Source organism: Triticum aestivum, chromosome 2A, assembly GCF_018294505.1.
Source record: "Triticum aestivum cultivar Chinese Spring chromosome 2A, IWGSC CS RefSeq v2.1, whole genome shotgun sequence".
In the NCBI taxonomy this organism is placed as follows: domain Eukaryota; kingdom Viridiplantae; phylum Streptophyta; class Magnoliopsida; order Poales; family Poaceae; genus Triticum; species Triticum aestivum.
This window is the reverse complement of record NC_057797.1, coordinates 681,716,157-681,727,304: the sequence shown is the minus strand read 5'-3', so window position 1 is coordinate 681,727,304 and position 11,148 is coordinate 681,716,157. Positions and strand designations below refer to the sequence as shown.

The window sequence follows — 11,148 nt, the reverse complement described above, 5'->3', positions numbered from 1 at the left end:
ACCACCCATCTTGAGGGGGAGTGTTGAACCGGTATGGGCCCTAGCCCATCTGTACCTATCTCTTAGGCCCAAGCCCATGAGAAATGTTGACCTAGAAGAGGAGCTCCTCCTCCTCTGTTCCGTGAGAGCCGCCACACACCAAGAAAGACACAACAGCAGCTGCTCCTGGTACGCTACTCCTCCAAGTTCAACACTTACATGTTGTAGCTTCAACTTTCAAGCATCACTCATCCAAGTTTGGTTGTGTTAACCAGATTGGGCCAGTGCTATGCTTGTGTTGGATTTGTTGCATGCCAACTCAGGTCATATTTTGGCCAATTCACAGCCAAACAACCGGCAGACAAAGACCGTTCTGTAGTTGGCATGTCAAATTTAACGACATTGCTCAAATCCATCATGAGATATACAATAAATATAATTCACAATGTTGATGAGATTACATACAGTTAGACACTGATATGCATTTCTACCCTAGATATATTCAGAACTGAAAGCACATGGCAGTTGTAGTCATTCGTAAACAATCTTCTACACCAGAATTCCAGACGAAAAACAGCATCACAGAAAGTTTCAGTTCTACTGAGCCAAATAGAACAGTCAGAATGAATGCAGATGGAATTAACACATGCGCCCCAAAAAGAAACATCAGCTGTCATTCCAGTGCATTATTATGCGTTTATTCCAGCACCTCCGATTTATTGGCACTCATAACTTTAAATCCAACATGCTGTGTGGACAAGTTTTTAAGAAATTGCAGACTCAATCTGCCCTCATCTTGCCTCAATTATCCAATCCACCTCGTACAGCACAGGCTTGTTATACGCGCAAGGACTGATCCTCCCCCAGCTGCAGTGGAATCCACTACACCAACTACTACTACAGCGATGCATTGGAAACCTGCAGATGCCCCTGACATGCTCCATTTCCTCGCCTTTGAGATCGACCAACGCCTTTTCCTTGCTCTTGAGATCAATGGTGAAGAAAGCACCACCCTGCTCGACGAGCATGGCACCTCTCCTCTCCGCGAAGAAGACAAGGTTTATTTTATCACCGCTTCCTAGATTTATCAGGTCAGAGCGCAACCACCCTCCTGCAGCAGCCTCGCCGCCATGATCATTGTCATCTTGCCCTTGCTTGGCCCAAAGCTCTAGCACACCATCATCTCGTATGCTCACAAAAGAGAGCTTTCTTTCTCCGGTGACACATGGAAACGGCACTCGCCGCCGCTGCTCACCAGCATGGACGTTGATGGGGATCTTGGTCAATGAGACATGTGCGGTGGCGACACTTACATTGAGTGTGTAGAAGCTTCTCTGGTCTGTGAACAGCCAGTGCACGGTGCCACAGGTGACGACGCCGGCATACGGTCCACACCTGGAGAGGTGTGAAACCTGGTGGCACTTGATGGGCGTGCTCCAACTGTCTGTGGCAGAGGAGTACCCACAGGCATACATGACTCTGTTGGCGCCTGTGTAAGTCAAGACGACTTGGAACGACGACCGTCGTTGCTGATCCAGATCATCAATGGCACGGTGGTCCTCATCGGTGAGAAGAGCATAGCCAGTTAGGCGGAGCCCGTTGATGAATCCATGGTTTACCAAGAAGGGAGGCGGTGGGAGCAAATGCCTACCCCGCTTGTCGATCAGAGGGCGGCACACCGCAAGATGGAGCTTCTCACGGCGTTGGTGGTCGGCCGGGGTAGGCAGCAGGATGCGCACGAGGAGAAGACCACGGCGTGACGCCAGTGGCCTTGCAAAGTTGAAGAGCCCGTCGTCGTTGGCGACGAAGGAGTCGAAGGTGAGATGGCCGCCGCCAGCCTGAAGGCTCAAGAATTGGGGAGGACTGTCGGGTATCCTTCTCACGGGCTGAATCGCGCTAGCCGCTACGTTCTGGTAGAAGATGCCGACGAGGACCGAGGGGTGCGGCGCTGTCTCCGGCCAGAGGCCGATGCGTCGGAGGAAGACCGGGTCTTTGATGAGGCAGAGCCACTGTTTGCACGTGGCTGCGCAGCGGAGGAGGTCCTGGACGCCCGGCAAGTGCTCGAAGACGACGAGGAGGAGGTCGTCCAGGAGTTCGCCGGCGGCGCCCACGCATGCGGCCTTGGCCATCCGAGGTCAGCGGCAGGCTGCGGGGTCTGGCGGCGCGACACCGCGACACGGCGATGGACGAGGTCGTTGGAGGGAGGTGGTCAACGGCGCGGCGGAAGGTGGGAGCGGCGGATCTGATGTGGAGGAGGAGATGGGTGGCGGCGGACCTGGGTTGGTGACGAGCGCGGCCGGAGTTGGTAGAAGCTGCTAGGGGATGGGGAGAGGGGGGAAGGGCGCGGAGGGAGCTCGGCACGGCGATCGGGGAGAACGGGTCGGGGTCGTTGGGCCGTGGTCGGCGACCCCCCGGATCTGGATGGAGTAGGTGGCGAGGTGGGGCACAGGAGCTTGGCATGAACTATGGAAGCATCACCACCGTATAGCCATATCTTTTCCACACAGATAAATATAATCTAAAACCTTCAAAGTGCACGCGCACTATTTCGTAGGAACGGGCGGCCGGCTCACATGTATGTTTTTTGTCAGCTAGTGGATATTATTATTAGCATTAAATGTGTACAGACTGGTCTGGGAAACAGATTTATGCACATTTATTTTAAATTTTTAAAAAGTCATATCTTTTAAACCACACGTCGGAATTCAGATCCGTTTTCACCGTTGGATTCATCGCGACGAGATCTTCGAAACTAGATCCCAGGGTATGTTTTGATGAATTTTTTTTGATGCGAACTTTGGTGCTATATGATGCAACTAAATTACTGCATTGTACAACTTTAATACTACATGGTGCAACTTTTTTTTAAACCAACTTTGGAGCTAAATGATATAACTTCATATGAGGTTGCAACCTACCAACCATAACAACTTGATGTGCAACTAGTCTACTACCCCGACCAACTATATAGTAGTGGATTGCAAGCCTTGTCCCTATTTTTAATGTAGTCTAGTTGCACACACATTGATATTTAGTTGGTAGAAGGACTAATTGCACACACATATGCTCAGTTGGCTTGTAATTTAGTCTAGTTGCACACATACTGATGTTTAGTTGGCAGGACACTAGTTCCACAGACATATGCGCAATTGACGTGGCAATGTAGTCTAGTTGCACACACATTGATGTTTAGTTGGCAGGATTATTGACACACACATATGCTCAGTTGGCGCGGCAATGTAGTCTACTTGCACACACATTGTTGTTTAGTTGGTATAAGGATTATTGTCATACACATATGCTCAGTTGGCGCGGCATGCAGTGTAGTTGCACATATATTGATGTTTAGTTGACAGGAAGATTAGTTCGTCGAAACATTCTCATGTGGGATATACTTTTGAAAAGCACATCGTGAAGGCTTCAACGGTGAAAACAGATTTGAATTTCGACACACGGATTAAAAGTTATGCCTTTTTAAAATTTTAAAATCATAAAATAAATGCAAACAAACACATGCACATGCATATGCATGCACAGGAGAAGATGCATATGCTAGCATTTAATACATAGCAGAAAAAAGGACTACTAGATGACTATTCTAATTAAAAAAGGAGACAAAAAATTACCTAAAATGATGGGCCGCTGGTTAAGGCTCTGTTTGGTTCATAAGTTCTAGGACTTTTTCTAGTCCCAACTAAAAAGACTTTAGTCCCTAAAAAGTCCCTCTCTGTTTGTTTTCAGAGAAAGTCCCTAATCCCTTTCCAAAGGTTATTAAATAACCATGTTGCTCCTAGTATATAGAAAAATAACAATTAAACAACACCATGGGATGGCAGGCCATTGAATGCATGGAGGGGCATTATTAGAAAAGTCCCAAAAAGTCCCAAAAAAGACTCTCCTTGAGAGTCTTCTTCATTTAGTCCCAAATGTCTAATTTAGTCCCTAAAAAGTCCCTCCTGTTTGGTAAAAAAGTCTTTAAGAGGAACTTTTTCTAGTCCCTACACAAAAAAGTTCCTGGAAACAAACACCCCCTAAGCATCTCGGGCGGCCGTGCGCCTGCTAAATGCGTCCTAAATATAAATGGAAATGTTTGCCACCGACCGCCCAAGCTTCGATCGGTAGGGTCGCTCACTCATACGCGCCACGCTACATCCAACGACTGATCGCCACGCTACACCGACCAACGCCAGAGCGCCACGCTATACCGACCAATGCCAGAGCGCCACACGTCCTGCGAGCCGTGCACCGGCCCGACGCACGAGCAGCGGGAGCGCGTGGCGTACCTCCATCGACCGGGGCGAGTTGAAGAACACAGTGAACGGTAGCTTACCATGCAAATGGGCAGATCGGCTTGCTAGTCAGTTTTAGTGCATTTGGGACTGGTATAGTGATATGAGTTGCAAAACGAGTAAATAGGAGTGGCTGAAGTTTAGTGAACCAAAATAGTTAGATTTTTTGTGTGTGAAAAAAATAGTTGAATTTGAGTGCACTATATTGCACCCCCATAACCTCCAATATAGAAGCTCTACCCTCTTTTTGGAGCTCCCTCCCAAAATTATGGAGATAGAGGGAGGTACGGAGAATCCGCTATAGTAAATTCTGGCGTCTCTAGCCTCCATGTTAACAATTATTATGTAGGGATGGAACATATGACTCTACCAGAGTTGCTCTTACAAATTGCATTGCTAAATGCCACATATGTAGCAACATAGATGCTCTACTTGCTCCGACTTATTATCCTATTGATACAACATTGATCACAACATGCAAGAAATTAGCAAATTGATAGACAGGTGCATGCATGTCCTGTAAAAATTGAAAACAGTCGGTTTGTCTGGTACAACATCATTAACGTATTTGATACAAAAGAGCCAACACAAAGTGCTAACACTAGCAAAATTAAGTGATCTTACTGCCCACAGATCCATGAAGACAGTTTATTATGGGATCTTGATTGAATCATAGTAAATAATATTAGCATGTCAATGATCTTTTGTCCATTCTAATTAAATTTTCTTGTTAATGCTCATCAAATTGTTGGCTAACATAACTTCAACCAAACTTTCCACTAGGCAAAAATCTGGCAAGGTAAGCTTAGGCCAAAACCAAACGCCATCTTATAATACTGAAAATGGCACGATGGGAGCCTCTACTGCTACTTTTGCTAAAAAAATAATGTCTTACACGGCATTATCAATAAAATATCCAACTTATCTTGATTTTCCTAGCGTAATTAATTACATACAGGACAATGTGATGAGATTTTCCATATTTGTGTTTTAATGCTTAACTTGGTTGTTCTGCAAACACAATTTTGGACAAAATTCATTCTAATTATTTTGGAGAACACATCACATCAACCAGTTGATATGAAGCTCGCATCGGTCATGTGCGTGGCCATCAAATTAAAGCGAGATCATGTTTTCCTGGTTTGCCACCTCATTGACACGTCTCTAACGTATCTATAATTTTTTATTGTTCCATACTATTATATTATCTGTTTTGGATGTTTATGGGCTTTATTATACACTTTTATATTATTTTTGGGACTAACCTATTAACCGGAGGCCCAACCCAAATTGCTGTTTTCTTGCCTATTTCAGTGTTTCGAAGAAAAGGAATATCAAACAGAGTCCAAACGAAATGAAACCTTCGGGGGAGTTATTTTTGAAACGGAAGCAACCCAAGAGACTTGGAGTAGACGTTAGGGAAGCTTTAAGGTGGCCACGAGGCAGGGAGGCGCGCCCCCACCATCGTGGGCCCCTCGTGGCTCCCATGACCGACTTCTTTCGCCTATATATGTCCATATACCCTAAAAACATCGAGGAGCACAATAAAATCGGGAGTTCCGCCGCCAGAAGCCTCTGTAGCCACCAAAAACCAATCTAGACCCGTTTTGGCACCCTGCTGGAGGGGGGATCCCTCACCGGTGGCCATCTTCATCATCCCGGCGCTCTCCATGACAAGGAGGGAGTAGTTCACCCTCGGGGCTGAGGGTATGTACCAATAGCTATGTGTTTGATCTCTCTCCCTCGTGTTCTTGATTCAGCACGATCTTGATGTATCGCGAGCTTTGATATTATAGTTGGATCTTATGATGTTTATCCCCCTCTACTCACTTGTAATGAATTGAGTTTTCCCTTTGAAGTTATCTTATCGGATTGAGTCTTTAAGGATTTGAGAACACTTGATGTATGTCTTGCATGTGCTTATCTGTGGTGACAATGGGATATCACGTGATCCACTTGATGTATGTTTAGGTGATCAACTTGCGAGTTCCGTGACCTCGTGAACTTATGCATAGGGGTTGGCACACGTTTTCGTCTTGACTCTTGGGTAGAAACATTGGGGCACTCTTTGAAGTTCTTTGTGTTGGTTGAATAGATGAATCTGAGATTGTGTGATGCATATCGTATAATCATACCCACGGATACTTGAGGTGACATTGGAGTATCTAGGTGACATTAGGGTTTTGGTTGATTTGTGTCTTAAGGTGTTATTCTAGTATGAACTCTATGATAGATTGAACGGAAAGAATATCTTCATGTTATTTTACTACGGACCCTTGAATAGATCGATCAGAAAGGATAACTTTGAGGTGGTTTCGTACCCTACAATAATCTCTTCGTTTGTTCTCCGCTATTAGTGACTTTGAAGTGACTCTTTGTTGCATTTTGAGGGATAGTTATATGATCCAATTATGTTATTATTGTTGAGAGAACTTGCACTAGTGAAAGTATGAACCCTAGGCCTTGTTTCCTAGCATTGCAATACTGTTTACGCTCACTTTTACCACTTGTTACCTTGCTGTTTTTATTTTTTCAGATTACAAAAACTTATATCTACCATCCATATTGCACTTGTATCACCATCTCTTCGCCGAACTAGTGCACCTATACAATTTACCATTGTATTGAGTGTGTTGGGGACACAAGAGACTCTTTGCTATTTGGTTGCAGGGTTGTTTGAGAGAGACCATCTTCATCCTACGCCTCCCACGGATTGATAAACCTTAGGTCATCCATTTGAGAGAAATTTGCTACTGTCCTACAAACCTCTGCACTTGGAGGCCCAACAATGTCTACAAGAAGAAGATTGTGTAGTAGACATCAAGCTCTTTTCTGGCGCCGTTGCCGGGGAGGTTAGCGCTTGAAGGTACATCTTTAGATCTTGCAATCGAATCCTTTAGTTTCTTGTTTTATCACTAGTTTAGTTTATCAAAGAAAACTACAAAAAAATGGAATTGAGGGTACATCATATGCTTTATCTTTTTAATATCTTTCATGAGAATAAGGATTCCGATAATTGTGCTCAAGTGCTAGAAGAAGAATGCATTAGAATGTTTGGCACTAAATATTTGAATGATGAGCATGATTGCAATGTTGTTAGTATGAATTCTTTGAATATCAATGATGCTAATGATATGCAAAGCCACAAGCTTGGGGAAGCTATGTTTGATGAAGATGATATTTTTTGTCTCCCGTGTTTTGATGAGCAAATTTATTATGATAATAGCATGCCTCCTATTTATGATGATTATATTGATGAAAGTGGGTTTGGAAGAGTGTCAACTTTAGGAAGTAATAATCCCACTATTTTGGAGGGTGTTGAATCTTATTGTGATAATTATGAAAGTGGATTTGGAGAGGTCATGGCTTTATTTAGTGATGAATCCACTATTTTGGAAGAGGTACCAATTGATTATGAGAACAAAGTTGCTATCTATGATAATTATTGTGATGACACGTATGCTATAAAGAACAATGATAACCATGAAACTTGTCATCTTGATTTTAACTTTCAATTGGATTATGCCTCACATGATAGTTATTTTGTTGAGTTTGCTCCCACTACTATTCATGAGAAGAAATTTGCTTATGTGGAGAGTAATAAAAATTCTATGCTTATAGATCATGAAAAGAATGCTTTATGTGATGGTTATATTGTTGAATTCATTCATGATGCTACTGAAAATTATTATGAGAGAGGAATATATGCTTTTAGGAATTGCAATAACATCAAGTTTCCTCTCTATGTGTTGAAAATCTTGAAGATTTGCTTGTTTTACCTTCCTATGCTAGTTGATTATTGTTCCCATAAGTTGTTTGTTCACAAAATCCCTATGCATAGGAAGTGGGTTAGACTTAAATGTGCTAGTCATATTCTTCATGATGCTCTCTTTATGTTTCAATTCTTATCTTTTATGTGAGCATGATTGAAATCATCATGCCTAGCTAGGGTCGTTAAACGATAGCGCTTGTTGGGAGGCAACCCAATTTTATTTTTGTTCCTTACTTTTTGTTCCTGTTTAGTAATAAATAATTCATCTAGCCTGTGTTTAGAAGTGGTTTTATGTTTTAATTAGTGTTTGTGCCAAGTAGAATCTTTGGGAAGACTTGGGTGAAGTCTTTGCGATCTTGCTGTAAAAAGCAGAAACTTTTGCGCTCACGAGATTCGCTGCCATTTTTTACTGGAGAGTGCGATTAAGTTGATTATTTTTGTAGATGATTAATAGAAAAATTCCTCACGTCCAGAAATTTATTTTATAATTTTTGGGGTATATGTTTGATCCAGATTACTACAAACTGTTCTGTTTTTGACAGATTCTGTTTTCTATGTGTTGTTTGCTTATTTTGATGAATCTATGAGTAGTATAGGAGGGTATGAACCATAACTGAGTTGGAATACAGTAGATATTACACCAAAATGAATTTAGAATGAGTTCACAACAGTACCTAAGTGATGATTTATTTTCTTATATTAACGGAGCTTACGAGTTTTCTGTTAAGTTTTGTGTTGTGAAGTTTTCAAGTTTTGGGTAAAGATTCGATGGACTATGGAATACTAGTAATTTGTACGTGCTTTGCACGTTAAATTATTATGTGTGATCACAATGCTAAATCATTTCTTAAAAGTAAATATGTTATGTTATAATAAAATTATCGTGTTGAGAACTCGTGAATTGTTTCTTACAATTTGTATAAAATCATGGTGGCACAACGGATTTCTAGTATATGAAGCATGCATAGAAATAATATATGATTTTATTCCAAAAGAAATGTTATTGACGCCTTTGTGAAATATTTTAATTTTTTTCATATTCGAATTTGAATTATAGATAAAATTAGTTTGATGTTATAATTTACTTTTCCAAACCATAGGCGTTTCCTTACAAAATCTATTTCTTTTGTGCGTTGTCGACCGCACAAAGCTTTAAATAACTTAACATCCCATTAAGAAAATAAATTAAAATATAAGTCTTAATTTTCTACTGGTTGTTTAAATATTTCTCTCAACAAACAGCAATATTGCCATCCGTACAAGTTTTCTGCAGTGTACTAATTCATTTGAGAAAAATAAAAAATACTTACGTGTGTGCATTCAACAGTACTCTTGCATGCGAGGGGATAATTGCTACCGCAGTAATATAGGCTGCTAGGCTCTACGCGCACACTTGTTTAGACTTCTATTCTACACTGGAGTACTACACTTGTTCGCAATATAAAGCTAGCTCCTCACGTGCAAATTCTCGAGCATGAATTTTGTAGGCTAGAAGCTCCTCATGTGAACTGGCATGCGTTTAACTCTAGAAAGTTCCGAGCATGAACTTTGTAGTCTAGCAGCTCCTCACGTGAAAGTTACTTTGTGTCAGGTTGGTCACATGGCCGCTGAACTCCAGAAAGATCCCTGACCTCATTTTGGCGCGCCACCGTGGGGAGCGAATCCCATGAACCATGGCCGTTGGATAAGTTCGGTTCAAGATTGATAAATGGCAGTGATTCATTCTGTTGAAGAAATCAACGGCTAACAAATGCTTCGGCATCACTCTGGTTGGCCAATCCAAATTTGAAAATTGGTGTACTATAGTAGTAGAGAAAGGAGTGGCAAGAGCCTAAGCTTGGGGATGCCCAAGGCACCCCAAGGTAATATTCAAGTACAACCAAGAGCCTAATCTTGGGGATGCCCCGGATGGCATCCCCTCTTTCGTCTTCGTTTATTGGTAACTTTACTTGGAGCTATATTTTTATTCACCACATGATATGTGTTTTGCTTGGAGTGTCATTTTATTTTCTTTTGTTTTGCTTGCTGTTTGAATAAAATACCAATATATGAAATTATTAAATGTTAGAGAGTCTTCACATAGTTGCATAATTATTCGATTACTCATTGATCTTCACTTATATCTTTCGGAGTAGTTTGTCATTTGCTCTAGTGCTTCACTTATATCCTTTTAGAGCATGGAGGTGGTTTTATTTTGAAGAAATAGATGAACTCTCGTGCTTCACTTATATTATTTTGAGAGTCTTTTAGAACAACATGGTAATTTGCTTTTAGGCATAATAAAAACTTTCATATAAGTGCATTGAATACTATGAGAAGTTTGATACTTGATAATTGTTTTGAGATATGGAGATGGTGATATTAGAGTCATGCTAGTTGAGTAGTTGTGAATTTGAGAGATACTTGTGTTAAAGTTTGTGATTCCCATAGCATGCACATATGGTGAACCGTTATGTGATGAAGTCTGAGCATGCTTTATTTATTGACTGTCTTCCTTATGAGTGGCGGTCGGGGACGAGCGATGGTCTTTTTCTACCAATCTATCCCCCTAGGAGCATGCACGTAGTACTTTGTTTAGATAACTAATAGATTTTTGCAATAAGTATGTGAGTTCTTTATGACTAATGTTGAGTCCATGGATTATACGCACTCTCACCCTTCCACCATTGCTAGCCTCTCTAGTACCGCACAACTTTCGCCGGTACCATAAACCCACCATTACCTTCCTCAAAACAGCCACCATACCTACCTATTATGGCATTTCCATAGCCATTCTGAGATATATTGCCATGCAACTTTCCATCGTTCCATTTATTATGACACACTTCATCATTGTCATATTGCTTTGCATGATCATGTAGTTGACATCGTATTTGTGGCAAAGCCACCATTCATAATTCTTTCATACATGTCACTCATGAGTCATTGCACATCCTAGTACACCACCGGAGGCATTCACATAGAGTCATATTTTGTTCTAACTATCGAGTTGTAATTCTTGAGTTGTAAGTAAATAAAAGTGTTATGATCGTCATTATTAGAGCATTGTCCCAGTGAGGAAAGGATGATGGAGACTATGATTCCCTCACAAGTCGGGATGAGACTCCG

General features: G+C 41.7%; 1 protein-coding gene across 1 annotated transcript; it reads right to left on the bottom strand.

Moving 5' to 3' along the window:
- Positions 1-459: 459 nt before the first annotated feature.
- Positions 460-2,462, bottom strand: LOC123185918 (uncharacterized). Its single transcript, XM_044597726.1, has one exon. The coding sequence runs from the start codon at positions 2,106-2,108 to the stop codon at positions 771-773; it is 1,338 nt and encodes a 445-aa protein (XP_044453661.1). The 5' UTR covers positions 2,109-2,462; the 3' UTR covers positions 460-770.
- Between the last annotated feature and the right edge of the window lie 8,686 nt (positions 2,463-11,148).